Source organism: Bicyclus anynana, chromosome 10, assembly GCF_947172395.1.
Source record: "Bicyclus anynana chromosome 10, ilBicAnyn1.1, whole genome shotgun sequence".
NCBI classification, from domain to species: Eukaryota; Metazoa; Arthropoda; class Insecta; order Lepidoptera; family Nymphalidae; genus Bicyclus; species Bicyclus anynana.
Genome location: NC_069092.1, coordinates 629,559 through 647,428, shown reverse-complemented (window position 1 = coordinate 647,428; position 17,870 = coordinate 629,559). Strand labels below are relative to the sequence as shown.

Here is a 17,870-nt window from a genome sequence, read left to right as displayed (position 1 = left end):
CAAGCTAACCTTCTACTCCTCAATGGGCTAGAAAATGTACTCTATGGACAAAGTCAGATATTATTTAAAAAAAAAACATGACACTGACAGTTGGAATTGGCGCCAAAGTTTGTTATGCATTTTTTTTTTGAAGTCAAGCTCCCTTTCATCAAGATTCTTTTTTTTTTGTTATTAATTTTCTAATAAATTTTCACTTTTATCCAACATAAATATGGAAGAAGGTGATTTCGACCAACGTTTAAGGGATCTGCAACGGGAGTATCTGGAATTTTTAGATGATGAGGTAAAATTACTGTAGTTATAACCTAATTATCGTAGACATACAGTTTGAATACTTTATTTAAGATATATTTTATGACTTTATTCCAGGAGGATCAAGGTGTTTATATGGAGAAAGTGAAACTTATGATCGGTGAACAGAGTAGGCGACTCATTGTAAATATAAATGACCTTAGAAGAAAAAATCCCGAAAGAGCCAAAAACTTACTGGAGACCGCCTTCGAAGAGCAAATAGCGTTTCAGAAAGCGTTAAAGGAATATGTTTCTTCTATAGACCCGACCTATGCCAAAGAGCAAGAAGAGTTCTTTGTGGCTTTTTCAGGTAGTTTTGGTACAAAGCATGTTACACCAAGAAGTTTGACATCAAGGTGAGTTCAGTATGATTGAAGGAATCTAAATTCAAATTTTTATTTATTCTTTTGAAAATTAAAATTTATTCTTTCTCATGCAATTGATCAAGTATTTTTGTAGAGAATCACATCAATATAATATAGAGAATTAACTAAATAATGATCCAGATTCTTGTTCAGATATTGTACTCAAAAGATTGATCAAAATCTTGAATTTTATGTGTCAGTATAATTTGAATATCTAGAATGCCAAGGGATATGCTAGTTTTTAACAGTTTATTATGCTTCAATTATAAAAAAATACCAAAACCAAGGCAGTGAAAGTTGGGTGCCAAGTTCTAATGATAATGATCATAATAATAAAATCTAATCTCAATAATATTTAATTAATGATAGCAATAACTTTACAGTTATTTGGGCAATCTAATATGTGTGGAGGGCATTGTGACAAGGGTGTCGCTGGTGAGGCCCAAGGTGGTGCGCAGCGTGCACTACTGCCCGGCCACCAAGAAAGTGATGGAGAGGAAGTATACAGACTTGACATCCTTTGAGGCGTTCCCTACTACTGCTGTTTACCCTACTAAGGTATGAAACACTCTAAATATATCAAAGCATTCAAAAACTGAACCATGAAGATTTCATTTCTAATTTATAAATAAATACAGTGTAAACTCTGTCATCACTACATTTAAAGTCTAAAGTGTTAAAATCACATGGCTTTGATTGCTTTAGCTTGTTCTCCAAACAATGATACACTCTATATAACCTTACATCCACTCTCTAGAATGACAATTAGGTAATAAAAGTACTGTTAAAGTTTCCAAAAGTAGTTAAAACCACACAGTTGTCTACGTTCTTTTGTCTCTTTGTTATCCTAGTCCTTAATAAATTTGACTATTGGCGTCATGCAAAAAAACACTTTCTATAAAATTTGTTATTTTGTTTCCAAATTGGGATTACACTTGTGCACTGTTGTTGACCATGACTAATAAGTAGAAGTCATGGACTTTATACATTATCATATTCTTAGTTGCTGACAAACTTTTAAATAGTAAACATGGCTAGTGAAAGAAAATCACTGAATACTGATGAAAATGTTTTTCTCGTACATTTTTCTTCTTTCCATGTAACAACTACTCTCTATAACGCTATTAAAACACAGTCCCTTTAGTGACGTTTATAGAGTTTACACTGTATATCAAAACAATTAAGATGTATTTATTGTGGTCAAATTGCTGCACTTAATAAAGATTATGATAAAATCAATTTCTCTTGTTGATCAACTTATAGGTCTTTTTATTTCTAGTAACAATGTATTAATATGGGCAAGGCGTTTTCAATGTTTATTATGAACAGTGAATAATTTATTATATTGCTATTCCCTGTTAAAACATTTTTTCATTGAATCTGGATAATCCTCAGGAGATATTCAATTGCTAAGTTACTGATGTTGTTGTTTGGATTTTCTAGAAAATAACAAAATAAATCAATTATTATCAGTTTAAAATTTTGAGGTTATTTTTCAGTCAGGTAAAAAGGCCTTTTTTCTTTTAGGACGATGATGGAAACCCTCTAGAAACAGAGTATGGTCTATCACGCTACAAAGACCACCAGACCCTGACAATACAAGAGATGCCAGAAAGGGCACCAGCTGGACAGTTGCCTCGCAGTGTTGATGTGGTGTGCGACAATGACCTGGTGGACATGTGCAAGCCTGGCGACAGGGTGCAGGTGGTGGGGAACTACAGGTGCCTGCCCAACAAACAGGGGAGCTTCACTGCTGGCACCTTTAGGTAACAATAGAGCATGAATTTTTTAGCAATATAGGACAAATACAAATATAGTTGTCATGTATATAATCTACATAAATTCTGTGAATTAGGTAGGTAGTTGAATAATTACACTTTACAACTGTCATGTCTTGCTACCTAGCTCAATAAACGTTATCTAAATTATAAATCGTATTATTTAAACATAATAATAGTATAAATGGCTTTAAAAACGCCATTGAAGAACGCTGCTACGCGAAGATTACTGACAATCGGTCAGGGTGTGAGTTACAAGCATGTTGCCATGATGAAAATACTTAATTAATATTAAAATATATTTTATGTTCTTTTCTTCTCGGAATTTGGGACAAGTTCTTTGATACATGTCCTTTGACTTTGAAATAAAATGTAACCAAGAAATAATGTTGTAGGACAATTCTCATAGCCAACAACATCACCCAAGTAAACAAGGACATGAACCTCACCATCTCCCGGGAAGACGTCAAGCTGTGCAAGAGCATGGCCAAGCGCTCCACCACCGACATGTTCGAGCTGCTGAGCAAGTCGCTGGCCCCGTCGATACACGGCCACGATTACATTAAGAAGGCCATCCTTTGCCTGCTACTGGGCGGCATGGAGAAGATTCTGCCTAATGGCACAAGACTCAGAGGGTGAGTTGCATTGCTACCATTATAAAAAGGACAATATCTGGTAATTGCCAGCATGGAGAAAATTCTGCCCAATGGCACTATATTATTGTGATCTTAGTCAGTGGTCAGTGGTTTGCCCTGATGAGCCTGTATTGGAAGAGGAATTTTCAATTTTGTACAATTTCTATGTATAGTGCCTACCCTAGATAAAAAACTTGTGCACGCCAGTCTACATGGTATGTCTAATACCTTGCTATTAAGATTTTTGCTTTGAACACAGTGACATCAACATCCTTCTCATCGGCGACCCGTCGGTGGCCAAGTCTCAGCTGCTGCGCTACGTGCTGATGACAGCACCTCGCGCCATCACCACCACGGGCCGCGGCTCCTCCGGCGTGGGGCTCACGGCCGCCGTCACCACCGACCCCGACACCGGCGACCGCAGGTCAGCGCTACATCGCTTCGATTGTTCACTTGTGACACAACATCCTTCTCATCGGCGACCCGTCGGTGGCCAAGTCTCAGCTGCTGCGCTACGTGCTGATGACAGCACCTCGCGCCATCACCACCACGGGCCGCGGCTCCTCCGGCGTGGGGCTCACGGCCGCCGTCACCACCGACCCCGACACCGGCGACCGCAGGTCAGCGCTACATCGCTTCGATTGTTCACTTGTGACACAACATCCTTCTCATCGGCGACCCGTCGGTGGCCAAGTCTCAGCTGCTGCGCTACGTGCTGATGACAGCACCTCGCGCCATCACCACCACGGGCCGCGGCTCCTCCGGCGTGGGGCTCACGGCCGCCGTCACCACCGACCCCGACATCGGTGACCGCAGGTCAGCGCTACATCGCTTCGATTGTTCACTTGTGACAGAACATCCTTCTCATCGGCGACCCGTCGGTGGCCAAGTCTCAGCTGCTGCGCTACGTGCTGATGACAGCACCTCGCGCCATCACCACCACGGGCCGCGGCTCCTCCGGCGTGGGGCTCACGGCCGCCGTCACCACCGACCCCGACACCGGCGACCGCAGGTCAGCGCTACATCGCTTCGATTGTTCACCTGTGACACAACATCCTTCTCATCGGCGACCCATCGGTGGCCAAGTCTCAGCTTTTTTGTGCACACAAATGTGGTAAAATGTGTAAAATCTAAAATGTAATCTCTATAAATTACAAACTTTAATCACTATTAACTATTAACAGACATTTGCTAACATCAAACCCGTCTTGGAAGTCATGTCACTCTTGGCGTGTTTTGTGACTTGTCTAAGGCATTTGATTGTGTGCAATATGACGAAACTTTGGTTATGATACAATATTAATAGGGAATCAAGTATGAATCCCTCAACTTGCTGATGTCGAGATCAAGCACAAGGCTGTCAACCAAGACTGTATCAAACGAACTGAATGTCACAGGCTAGAAGCGGGCGCCATGGTGCTGGCGGACCGCGGCGTGGTGTGCATCGACGAGTTCGACAAGATGTCCGACATCGACCGCACCGCCATCCACGAGGTCATGGAGCAGGGCCGCGTCACCATCGCCAAGGCGGGCGTGCACGCGTCGCTCAACGCGCGCTGCGCGGTGCTGGCCGCCGCCAACCCTGTGTACGGTCGGGTGAGTGGTCAGCGCTCAGACGAGGGGTGGTGGTCATCACAGGTGACGGAGCAGGGCCGCGTCACCATCGCCAAGGCGGGCGTGCACGCGTCGCTCAACGCGCGCTGCGCGGTGCTGGCCGCCGCCAACCCTGTGTACGGTCGGGTGAGTGGTCAGCGCTCAGACGAGGGGTGGTGGTCATCACAGGTGACGGAGCAGGGCCGCGTCACCATCGCCAAGGCGGGCGTGCACGCGTCGCTCAACGCGCGCTGCGCGGTGCTGGCCGCCGCCAACCCTGTGTACGGTCGGGTGAGTGGTCAGCGCTCAGACGAGGGGTGGTGGTCATCACAGGTGACGGAGCAGGGCCGCGTCACCATCGCCAAGGCGGGCGTGCACGCGTCGCTCAACGCGCGCTGCGCGGTGCTGGCCGCCGCCAACCCTGTGTACGGTCGGGTGAGTGGTCAGCGCTCAGACGAGGGGTGGTGGTCATCACAGGTGACGGAGCAGGGCCGCGTCACCATCGCCAAGGCGGGCGTGCACGCGTCGCTCAACGCGCGCTGCGCGGTGCTGGCCGCCGCCAACCCTGTGTACGGTCGGGTGAGTGGTCAGCGCTCAGACGAGGGGTGGTGGTCATCACAGGTGACGGAGCAGGGCCGCGTCACCATCGCCAAGGCGGGCTTGCACGCGTCGCTCAACGCGCGCTGCGCGGTGCTGGCCGCCGCCAACCCTGTGTACGGTCGGGTGAGTGGTCAGCGCTCAGACGAGGGGTGGTGGTCATCACAGGTGACGGAGCAGGGCCGCGTCACCATCGCCAAGGCGGGCGTGCACGCGTCGCTCAACGCGCGCTGCGCGGTGCTGGCCGCCGCCAACCCTGTGTACGGTCGGGTGAGTGGTCAGCGCTCAGACGAGGGGTGGTGGTCATCACAGGTGACGGAGCAGGGCCGCGTCACCATCGCCAAGGCGGGCTTGCACGCGTCGCTCAACGCGCGCTGCGCGGTGCTGGCCGCCGCCAACCCTGTGTACGGTCGGGTGAGTGGTCAGCGCTCAGACGAGGGGTGGTGGTCATCACAGGTGACGGAGCAGGGCCGCGTCACCATCGCCAAGGCGGGCGTGCACGCGTCGCTCAACGCGCGCTGCGCGGTGCTGGCCGCCGCCAACCCTGTGTACGGTCGGGTGAGTGGTCAGCGCTCAGACGAGGGGTGGTGGTCATCACAGGTGACGGAGCAGGGCCGCGTCACCATCGCCAAGGCGGGCGTGCACGCGTCGCTCAACGCGCGCTGCGCGGTGCTGGCCGCCGCCAACCCTGTGTACGGTCGGGTGAGTGGTCAGCGCTCAGACGAGGGGTGGTGGTCATCACAGGTGACGGAGCAGGGCCGCGTCACCATCGCCAAGGCGGGCGTGCACGCGTCGCTCAACGCGCGCTGCGCGGTGCTGGCCGCCGCCAACCCTGTGTACGGTCGGGTGAGTGGTCAGCGCTCAGACGAGGGGTGGTGGTCATCACAGGTGACGGAGCAGGGCCGCGTCACCATCGCCAAGGCGGGCTTGCACGCGTCGCTCAACGCGCGCTGCGCGGTGCTGGCCGCCGCCAACCCTGTGTACGGTCGGGTGAGTGGTCAGCGCTCAGACGAGGGGTGGTGGTCATCACAGGTGACGGAGCAGGGCCGCGTCACCATCGCCAAGGCGGGCGTGCACGCGTCGCTCAACGCGCGCTGCGCGGTGCTGGCCGCCGCCAACCCTGTGTACGGTCGGGTGAGTGGTCAGCGCTCAGACGAGGGGTGGTGGTCATCACAGGTGACGGAGCAGGGCCGCGTCACCATCGCCAAGGCGGGCGTGCACGCGTCGCTCAACGCGCGCTGCGCGGTGCTGGCCGCCGCCAACCCTGTGTACGGTCGGGTGAGTGGTCAGCGCTCAGACGAGGGGTGGTGGTCATCACAGGTGACGGAGCAGGGCCGCGTCACCATCGCCAAGGCGGGCGTGCACGCGTCGCTCAACGCGCGCTGCGCGGTGCTGGCCGCCGCCAACCCTGTGTACGGTCGGGTGAGTGGTCAGCGCTCAGACGAGGGGTGGTGGTCATCACAGGTGACGGAGCAGGGCCGCGTCACCATCGCCAAGGCGGGCTTGCACGCGTCGCTCAACGCGCGCTGCGCGGTGCTGGCCGCCGCCAACCCTGTGTACGGTCGGGTGAGTGGTCAGCGCTCAGACGAGGGGTGGTGGTCATCACAGGTGACGGAGCAGGGCCGCGTCACCATCGCCAAGGCGGGCGTGCACGCGTCGCTCAACGCGCGCTGCGCGGTGCTGGCCGCCGCCAACCCTGTGTACGGTCGGGTGAGTGGTCAGCGCTCAGACGAGGGGTGGTGGTCATCACAGGTGACGGAGCAGGGCCGCGTCACCATCGCCAAGGCGGGCGTGCACGCGTCGCTCAACGCGCGCTGCGCGGTGCTGGCCGCCGCCAACCCTGTGTACGGTCGGGTGAGTGGTCAGCGCTCAGACGAGGGGTGGTGGTCATCACAGGTGACGGAGCAGGGCCGCGTCACCATCGCCAAGGCGGGCGTGCACGCGTCGCTCAACGCGCGCTGCGCGGTGCTGGCCGCCGCCAACCCTGTGTACGGTCGGGTGAGTGGTCAGCGCTCAGACGAGGGGTGGTGGTCATCACAGGTGACGGAGCAGGGCCGCGTCACCATCGCCAAGGCGGGCGTGCACGCGTCGCTCAACGCGCGCTGCGCGGTGCTGGCCGCCGCCAACCCTGTGTACGGTCGGGTGAGTGGTCAGCGCTCAGACGAGGGGTGGTGGTCATCACAGGTGACGGAGCAGGGCCGCGTCACCATCGCCAAGGCGGGCGTGCACGCGTCGCTCAACGCGCGCTGCGCGGTGCTGGCCGCCGCCAACCCTGTGTACGGTCGGGTGAGTGGTCAGCGCTCAGACGAGGGGTGGTGGTCATCGCAGGTGACGGAGCAGGGCCGCGTCACCATCGCCAAGGCGGGCGTGCACGCGTCGCTCAACGCGCGCTGCGCGGTGCTGGCCGCCGCCAACCCTGTGTACGGTCGGGTGAGTGGTCAGCGCTCAGACGAGGGGTGGTGGTCATCCCAGGTGACGGAGCAGGGCCGCGTCACCATCGCCAAGGCGGGCGTGCACGCGTCGCTCAACGCGCGCTGCGCGGTGCTGGCCGCCGCCAACCCTGTGTACGGTCGGGTGAGTGGTCAGCGCTCAGACGAGGGGTGGTGGTCATCACAGGTGACGGAGCAGGGCCGCGTCACCATCGCTAAGGCGGGCGTGCACGCGTCGCTCAATGTTCGTCTCAATATAAGTGCTACGTATGCTCCACAGTACGACCAGTACAAGACTCCGATGGAGAACATCGGGCTGCAAGACTCGCTGCTGTCCCGGTTCGACCTGCTGTTCGTGATGCTGGACATCGCCGACGCGGACCACGACAACCTTATTGCTGAGCACGTGCTGAGGATGCACAGATACAGGTAACTGTTATGAGTTTGAGTACAGTCTATCGTCTGTAGAATATGTAACTTCAATCGTCAAAGTCATTTTCAACGTCTGTCCGTAACAACTGTCACTATCATGTTAATAGTCATTACTCATTACTTATTACTTAGTCATTGCATTTCGTCATACTAATTCTGGAGATATTATCTCATTAACTAAATAGTGTCTTAATCAAGATTCCAGTCATCATCATCATATATTCCGATATACATTTATTACATGGTGTCAGAAGTGGGATAACAACCACATAGTGTCAGAAACCAACCCACTGACATACAGACGCCCTTGAATATATCCATGTTGGAGGTGGTAGGGTGGTAGGCAACTAGGTATGGATGCAATCTCTGCGATGCCTGGCAGTTCTTTGGTAAAAAGGTGAAGAAGGAACTAAATCGAAAAGTTCCTGGGCGCACTCTCCGAAACGGGAAATTTTGTATGGACGTTTGTTTGGATGTTTGATACTCTTTAACGGCGGAACTACTGAACCAATGCTATGTCTGACAAATTGGTCCATGCGTCAGGTGACCCAAGAGCTGGCACTTATTTCATATCAGTCGGACTTGATGAGTTGAGGATCTGACTGATAAGTGTAGTAGAGCTGGAAGCAGACATTAAGAAAGCTGGAAGTGCTACGCCTGATACAGATAATTGGATACAATTAATTTAGTATGGTGGTATGCTTGGGTATTCTTTCTATATATTGCTTAAATAACTTATAGGCTAATCCAGGACTGTTTTCACCTCGAGTATTATTGAGATAATTTCATTTCAGAAATCCAAAAGAACAAGACGGAGAAGTACTCCCCATGGGCTGTTCAGTGGAGATGCTGTCCACAGAGAACCCTGACAATGATGAAGTTGCGGTAAGATTTGGATCATTTGTTCTTGTTTCATCTTTAATTACAGGCAATTTTCCTGTATACATTAAAAAAGTAATTAACTTAAATAATAGATATTGTTGAATTTAATATTAAATTCATCCTACTAATGTTATAAACGCGAAAGTTTGTATGGATGTTTGGATGTTTGTTACTCTTTAACGCCGCTCCTACTGAAGCGATTTGGCTGAAATTGGGAATGGAAATAGATTTTACTCTGGATTGACATATAGGCTACTTTTTATCCCGAAAAAATCCATGGTTTCCCGAGATTTGTAAAAACTGCTGATTTTGATGATATGAATGTTTGTTACTCTTTCACGCTTCGACTACTGAACCGAATTAGGTATTAAGATATAAATCGAGAACCGAATTAAACCAGCAACCATCCACGGTCACGATTAAAATGAATAACATGCACGCTAGTTTATATTGTAAAACATATTTGAATAATAATATTCCATTTCCAGGACACAAAAGACTCGATATACGAGAAGTACGACCCGCTGCTTCACGGCAAGTCGCGCAGCCGCAAGGAGCAGATCCTGTGCACCAAGTTCATGCGCAAGTTCATCCACATCGCGCGCCTCATGAAGCCCAAGCTCACGCAGGAGGCGAGCGACTCCATCGCCGACGAGTACGCCAAGCTGCGCAACCAGGACATGATGGACAGCGACGTGGCCAGGGTATGTCTTCTTGATAAAGCTCTGCAAGCCTTCATCAGACCCTGTGTCAGATCCATTGTGTACCAGCCATTCCACTCCAATACTGGTCGCTGCCGTACAGCAGCAGTTTCTTGGTTGGGATGTATTTTACCTCTTCCAGGTTTATGATGGAATGCTCTAGTTGTAGGATGCGTTTATGTATTAGAGTTGGCAATAGGTTAGTTGACACTTTTTTTTATATGTTCTTAAGTTGTTTATTATCGTTTTACTAGATTGAAAAAAATTATCATACTTTTTTGACAATACGAGAAAAAACGCCTGTCCGCCATGACGGTCTATATTTCAACTGTTTCATGACGTCACGTAAACAAATCATAACAAACGGAGCGTTTGACAAAAATGTTAGTTAACCATTAGTTTGACGTTTAGTGTATCAAGTAACATTGTGACGTCATACAATGTACGACAGTGCTTTCGACGTTTAGAAAATTGGAAAAATACGTGATTTTTACATTAGTTTTTATGAAATCCTTAATTTTTAATAATAAATATCGATATATTTCGGACTCTTATTCCATGTACTACACGAAATTAATATAAATGGCAGAGGAAACACATATCTGTTTCCCAAATCTCAAGGTGGGACATGTGCCTATTAGATCCACAGTCACAGTGTTACATAGGTATTTCGTCCTGAGCGCTAGTAGTTCTAAGGCAGCCTTATTGAAGGATTTTATCAGCACTTTACAGTGGTTCATTCCTGGAATTTTTTTCACGCCAATCAGATGTACTCGAGTCGTAGTAATAATAGGTGAAAAGGGTGAGTTTAGGCATTTAGGTATACCACAGAAAGGCTCCTATCAGTGATATCCTAGCGCCTAGTTTTGCCAGTTGTGTTAGAAGCGAAAGGGAAAAATGCGGAGGATAACCTGATTATGTTTCCCAAGTTATTTAGACATTACCAGCAGCTTACCACAAGCCTAGAAGTAATAACCTCAGCGGACAATACTTAACGTCTTGAAAGGCCAAGATACACATTTACATCAGCCGATAGACGTCCACTACTAGGGATAGGTCTCCTGTAAAGTCTTCCGAAAAATACGGTCTCTAGCCGCCAGCGTCCAGTGGCTGCCTGGAACACACTCGATGTCGTCAGTTGAACTAGCGGAGGTCGTCATAACAGCGCTTTGGGACCCTAACGTCCATCATCTTTGAACTATTTCAAACTCGCTTATTGTCTCTTGAGCTTTTCGACTCGTTTTGACTTCTTCTATGGTTCAAGTTTCGCCCGCGACCTCGTCCACGTGAATTCAAATTTTTCAAAAATCCTGCAGGAATTATGAATTATTCGGGATGAAAGTAACCTATAGGTATGTTAATCTGGAGCAAAATCTATTTCCGTCCCAAAAGGGAATCCAACGTCGGCCCAGGGAACCCAAGTATAACCCCTTATAAAAGTATATAGAGATGATGATATGATATAAATAAGGATCTGGTTTAATTGGCTTAATTAAAATGTTTTCTTGAAGACAAATACATTTCTTTATCACTCTTCTGGGGCATAACGTTCGCCGGTGTACCAAAGCGGCGAAATAACACACTAACACACAAAGTTTAGCCTAATCTAAACTAATTTTCAGAGAATTTTCTTAATTCTCTGTGTGTATGAAGTCTGCCAATCCGCATGGGGGCGTGGTGGACTATTGGCCTAACCCCTCTCATTCTGAGAAGAGGCTCGAACTCAGCAGTGCGCCGAAACTAAATTGAGTGTGGTGTAACAGACGCAGCCGGTGACGGCGCGCACGCTGGAGACGCTGATCCGGCTGGCGACGGCGCACGCCAAGTGCCGGCTCAGCTTCCAGGTCACGCACGACGACGCGCTCGCCGCCATCGAGCTCGTGCACTACGCGTACTTCAAGAAGGTGAGTGTACGATTGGTCTTCGGGCAGACCGACCTTGCGTGTTTTGGTATAAATGAAACCACGGAGTGTACACGGTTGTTACGTCCAGCTATAACCCAGAAGCTGCCATGTAAGAGTTGGCCTATAAACCTCGCACATGGTACCATCTGCAAGACGCGCAAGATCAGCATCGGCCTACATTGACTGACGTCAACCGCGGTTTGCTCTAAAGTTAAGAGCTAGCGATCATTATTACTTGGTCGATCGTCGATCAGTAGTCATGTAGGTATAGGTTAGGTGTAGGTTTTACTTATAGAATGTAATAGATCGATTGCCGATCTTAGTTATAATTTATGAATTCAGATCGATCTCCGATCGCGATTCATTATTTAGTTATAGTTAGTTATAATATATTTTTGTAATAATTATTATATTGCAAAATTTCTTATTAAATAAGTATAAAATTATACGCATTTGCATTCTCCAACCCCCTAGCTGCCCCAAAACGTAAGTCGGTTGTATATTATACTATAATAGCATAAATATTTACAATACTTAAGATCTTATATACTAAATGATTCTATACAATTAATAAGATTAATTTACGTCATAATAGAATGCGCTTACAACTAATGGACGTGTTATTTTCTAGGCGTAAACGCGGAACATAAAATGATGTATAAACACTTATTCTATACATATTCTATACATCTTGGTTTGCTTATTAATTTAATTATATGAATTATTTATACCTTATGTGTATATTGACTGCGGCCACAGAGTGCCTCGGAGAGCCTTTCCTCCTGCTCGCGTCGTGCTCCTCATCACTAAGGGTCGTGAACCCTAACACAAGCTTGCTTCGTGACGATGTCGCGCCACGTGGCTCGACTGTTCGTATACCTTGCACCTTGGTGTCGAGAGTGTAATATTTAGCCTACCGACCCGCATTCGGGCAGACTGGGTCTATGCTCAATGATTTTGACAATACGAGTCAAAAATGTCGACCATGACAGTATTGTCTATATTTCAACAGTTTTATGACGTCACTATAACAAATCCTTTACAAACGGAGCATTTAACAATAATATTAGTTAACAATTATTTGGAATATTTGAAACATTATGTGATATTTAAATTAAGTTAGTAAGAAATCCATAACTTTTATTAATTTATATCGATACATTTCGAACCCTTATTCCTGTACTACACGAAATTAATATTTTTTACATTAAATTTGATACGAGTTAACTACTCTATTGCCTGTGAAGATATATAAGTGTGTGAGAAGGAATGCCTTCAATCTATACCTACTATCTATACTAATATTGTAAAGCTGAAGAATTTGTTTGTTTGATTGAACGCGCTAATCTCGGGAACTACTGGTCTGATTTGAATAATTCTATCATATATAGCTCATTTATCGAGGAAGGCTATAGGCTATATTTTATTCCCGTATTTCTAAGGGAACGGGAACCACGCGGGTAAAACCGCGCGTCAGCTAGTATACCAATAAACAGGGCTGATGATGACGATGATGGCAGGTGCTGTCAAAGGAGAAGCGTCGCAAGCGGCGCGCGTCGTCGGCGGACGAGGCCAACGGCTCCGACGCAGAGCAACCCTCGCAGCCCCGGCCGAAGAAGTCCAGACGAACGGTAACTATTCGCTTTATCAACGTCGTGTGTCGCCCAGAAGGGGGAGAGTGAGTATCAAGAGACAAGGAGCGAGCGAGAAAATAACTTAGGGAGTCAAGAAGGCGTCTCGGGAACACGCAAAGAGCAAGTGCCGCGTTCGCTCTTCCTCGATTTGGCCCAAATTACCGAGAGGTTGAAAGGGCCATGTGAGGTGGTGGATTATTCGTTTTATCATAAAGCTTATGTCTCTCCAGAGATTGATTGCTTGTGATAGTCAGACCTTCTACACTTTATAAAAGGTGAAGGTGATGTTAAAAGCTCATGCTACGGACGGTACGGAGGTAAGATATGTTAAAGGAGGTTTCATTACAACCTTTTATTTTTAATGTGTCTAAGTATTCCTATATTCGAACCTATTTAAATTTTGATTTCCTTTTCTACCCAGTTATGCCCTTAAAAAGATACGTACGGTAGGTGGATTCAAGGTTTTAACCAGAGAAGTATAAAGCGAATTTTTTTGTGTTGTAAAGTATGTTTCCAGTCGCTAGAGATTCGATAGCGATTTTTCGCTAGTCTTTTAAACAATGATCAACAATACTGCCATGATTTTTCATAATTATGTCAAGAAAAGTATAAAAAACGAAATACTTATATGTTATAAGAGGAAGGAGTATATAAGAAGAAGTCTGAAGGTGGCGCCAGTGACAGAAAAATTGAGGAGTAGAAGGTTAGCTTGGTATGGACATGTAATGGGTAGAGAGGAAAGTCATATTACTAGAAAAATGTTGAATGTGCAAGTGGAAGGTCATAAGAGGAGAGGAAGGCCAAAGAAGAGATGGTTGGATTGTGTGAAAGAGGACATGTGTGTAAAAGGAGTGGATGATGAGTTGACGAGTAATAGAGACAAATGGAAAAGATTGACATATTTTTCCGACCCCAATTAAGTGTAAGGAGATGATGATGTTATGCTCTACACAGGAGGGCAGCGAGGGACAGGACCCGTACGAGTTCTCATCGGACGAGGAGACGGAGCCGGTGCTGCGCGCGGCGCACTCCGCGCAGCCCGAGCCCGAGCAGCGGAGCACCCGCTCGCAGGCTGCCATCGACCCCACTAGGTACACCTACATATTTGCATCAGGTTCCATGAATATTACTTGAAAAATTAATGATGAATTAAGGATTTCTACCCCCTTATCCTTATCCCTTCTATTTATATTTTCGCAACAAAAAGTAGCCCACGTTCTGCGCCAGAGTTAAATTTATCTGAAGTTAAATAAAGTCGTCGTCAGGATTAGAATTGGATTAGCCGTGAAAAGGTAACAGACAGACCCCCCCCCCATATACGCCTATGCTTAGGGTAGGGGTAAGTTGTGCTCAGCCCAAAAAGGGCGAATTCTCTCAACGCGTATAACGCGCGACCGTTGCGTCCACACCAATTTGTGGAGGAATTCAGTACGAACTTTGAACATGCACTCGCTCTAGAGTTCGCGCGTTAACTGGACGCAAGAAGCCGTCCCTAGTATCTCGACTCGCGCGCAATACGCGAGAATCACGCGCGAGTCGAGAGTCTAGCGTAGTGCACGCGATTTACGCGCGTATTTGGAATTCGCGCGATGCTTGTGGACGCGAGGTATTGATGTCTAGTACTTCGACAACGCGCGTGTGAATTCGCGCGATACGATTCGCGACGAATTCGGCCCTTCTGGACAAGGTCTTAGAGGTAGGGTAGGGTTTAAGACCACATACAGACATTCTTATTTATTAGGTACTAGCAGATGCTCGCGACTTCGTCAGCGTGAAACTCGGTGTAAACTTTCAACTACCCCAATCCTACCCCTACTCTACCCCTACCCTAAAAAAATGGGTGTTGTGCCTCACTCGACATAAATAGGTAGGTATAGTGTGTAGCAGGATTTTTTTTGTAGATATTTATAAAATCTACAATTAATTAGAACATTTTAAGGTTCTATCTCTTATAATTTAGGCAGCGTACGCAAAATAAGTTACTTTTCTAGTTGATTTTTTACACCTTGTTCGGTTAACGCAAATATCTTACTGATTTTTTCCAAAATAAAATTTAACCTATGTTACTTGTGGATAATGCAGCTTTGGAATGGTGAAAGAAACTTTAAAATCGGTCCAGTAGTTTTTAAGCCTATTCATTACAATCAAACAAACAAACAAACAAACAAACAAACAAACAAACAACCATACAAACAAAGGTTTTCTCTTTATAATATTAGTATAGATGAATTAATAAGAGATATTCATAGTTCGCGTCCATGTCCTCAGGCTGTCGCAGTTCAAGGCGGCGCTGCAGCAGCTGTTCCGCTCGGAGCGCGCCAACACGCTGCCGCTGGAGCGCATCGCCGCGCACATGGCGCAGCAGTTCTGCCACCAGCCCTTCGCGCGCGCCGAGCTGCTGGCCGCTCTGCAGCGCATGACGGCCGACAACCAGCTCATGATGGCGGACGACATGGTCTTCCTCATCTGACCGCGTATCTCATCTCTTCGTAACGGACTTTTTACATACTTTCCCCTCTCGGTGACCGCCAGTAGGAAGTCAAAAACTCGTTCATGGGCGTAGCCAGGAATCTTTCTTTCTATCTGGGGGGGGGGGGGGGGGGAGCTGTACTTAAATTGAGTATTTCACATTACAAATTCATAGTTTAACTAGTTTTACGCCCGAAACTGAAATTCAGTTTCAACCTCAATTTCGTCCTAAACTCGTCACTTTTTCGTATCATAATTTGTTAACAAAGTTAGTTAAATCTTTTAATATCTCATAATTTGGTATGAAGCTCCATAGGCCAACGCGCACCTAGGGAGGGCACGCCCACCTGTGCCTCGCTACGCCCATGAACCCATTGATCATGAAGCGCCTCGCTACACTACTCGACTAACTTCGGGACTTTGTTGAAGCGAGTAATGTATTTGAGAAATAGTGCCTTCTATGATGGTTAAGTTTGCTCTAAAGTTGGTACAAACCTGTGCACACGGCCCAGTAGCGACAGTGATTGTGCCATCATTTTGTGGTAAAGGAAACATCTTTAGCAGGTACCAGGACTTGTGACTTTGGGAGTAGGCCTTCCAAAATGCCAACACTCATCTTACCTGCCCGACATGTTCTTCATGCCCATACTAAACAATTTACGATAAATAATTGCAACACAAAACATTATTGCACAAAATCACTAACGCGACTGGCAGCGTGACGGCGTCTACGCTGCCTAACAAACAACTGATCTAAAGTCATCATTTGATGACTTAAATAAGAGGGTATTTACCCTCTTATTTATACCAACACTGATACCTCTCTCTCTCTCTCTCTCCAATTACCTAAATAATTAATGCTAATACCACCTGTAATGAGGAACTTGTAACACTAGTGCTAGCAGTGTATCTACCAATAGCTGTTACACTCACTAGTGTAACAACTGATACCAACAGTTGTTACACTATGTTGGATGCAATTTTTATGACGTTTCCGAACTTCGTGCTTTATGCTGCAAAATACAGGATTTTAGGTATCACCCGTTACGCAGGAGCGTGGCAGCAGGGCAACACCCCGCGCTCTTTTATTTTAGCGTACTTTATGTATGACCTGCGGTTTTATTTCAGACGTCATAAAGATCGCGTTCAACTATAGATGGCCATGTATCCACCGGTAGCTCGATTATGATATCCACTGGTAGATTTAAAACAATCGTTAACAGGCCGTTCAGACTACTTAAGTACGTTAGTCGTGAACAAACAATTTTTGGATTTACCTCCCAAAAATCGTTCGTACTCGACTAAAATACTAAAGTAGTCTAAACTAGGCCTAAGAGTTGCAGTACAATAGCTTTACGTTTGACGAAGAAAGATGATCATCAAATCATTCAATCATTTGAAAAAATCACCAAAACAAAAATTGATTTTTAATATTAAGCACCTCTTAACTGCGACTTTGTGTAATTTCTCACGGTAAGTACAAATAAGAATTGTGATTATTTTCGTCAATGGATATCATGAATCTGTGAATGTTTACTTGTTTAAGATATTATTATTTTTAATAAAAAGTGATTTTTAATAAAACTTTGAATTTTATTTAAGCATTCCTCAGTCACATAACAGTATACAATTAGAAATAAATATTACGTTTATAGTGAGAATGAAATCATATACAATCCTACTAATATTATAAACGCGAAAGTTTGTATGGATGTTTGGATGTTTGTTACTCTATAACGCCGCTACTACTGAAGCGATTTGGCTGAAATTTGGAATGGAAATAGATTTTACTCTGGATTAACACATAGGCTACTTCTTATCACGAAAATATCCATGGTTTCTCGAGATTTGCGAAAACTGATGGTTTTGATATGAACGTTTGTTATTCTTTCACGCCTCGACTACTGAACCGAAGTAGCTGAAATTTGGTATTAAGATATATTATAGCCTAGATTTACACATAGGCTACTTTTTATCCCGGTAAAATCCATGATTCCCGAGGAATTTGTGAAAAACTCTTGTGTGACGAAGTCGCGGGCGTGCGCTAGTTATACATAATATATAGCACAACAGATATCGCTAAAAGCTAACATTCTTATGTTTATGGGTAACAGACACTGCTACTAAAGTAGAAGTCTTGTAATTACCGTAGGTCCTGAA

General features: G+C 46.6%; 1 protein-coding gene across 2 annotated transcripts; it reads left to right on the top strand.

Moving 5' to 3' along the window:
• The first annotated feature begins 76 nt into the window (after positions 1-76).
• LOC112053200 (uncharacterized) lies at positions 77-17,294 on the top strand. 2 transcript variants are annotated; one of them, XM_052883806.1, is made up of 14 exons: positions 77-283; positions 370-647; positions 1,040-1,214; positions 2,184-2,422; positions 2,830-3,069; positions 3,329-3,493; positions 4,467-7,833; positions 7,969-8,117; positions 8,915-9,005; positions 9,491-9,706; positions 11,467-11,607; positions 13,128-13,238; positions 14,196-14,332; positions 15,510-17,294. In XM_052883806.1, the coding sequence occupies exons 1-14, from the start codon at positions 212-214 to the stop codon at positions 15,709-15,711; spliced, it is 5,583 nt and encodes a 1,860-aa protein (XP_052739766.1). In that variant the 5' UTR covers positions 77-211; the 3' UTR covers positions 15,712-17,294. The 2 variants fall into 2 exon arrangements, with proteins under 2 accessions (XP_052739766.1, XP_052739765.1); XM_052883805.1 differs by lacking the exons at positions 77-283; positions 370-647; positions 1,040-1,214; ... (1 more) ...; positions 2,830-3,069; positions 3,329-3,493 and adding an exon at positions 3,900-4,081.
• The last annotated feature ends 576 nt before the right edge of the window (positions 17,295-17,870 follow it).

Coding starts and splice junctions, on each gene's coding strand:
- LOC112053200 (XM_052883806.1), top strand. CDS start 212: ATGGAAGAAGGTGATTTCGACCAACGTTTAAGGGATCTGCAACGGGAG. Junction 9,707..11,466: donor TGGACAGCGACGTGGCCAGG/GTATGTCTTCTT, acceptor GTGGTGTAACAG/ACGCAGCCGGTGACGGCGCG. Junction 14,333..15,509: donor GCTGCCATCGACCCCACTAG/GTACACCTACAT, acceptor CCATGTCCTCAG/GCTGTCGCAGTTCAAGGCGG.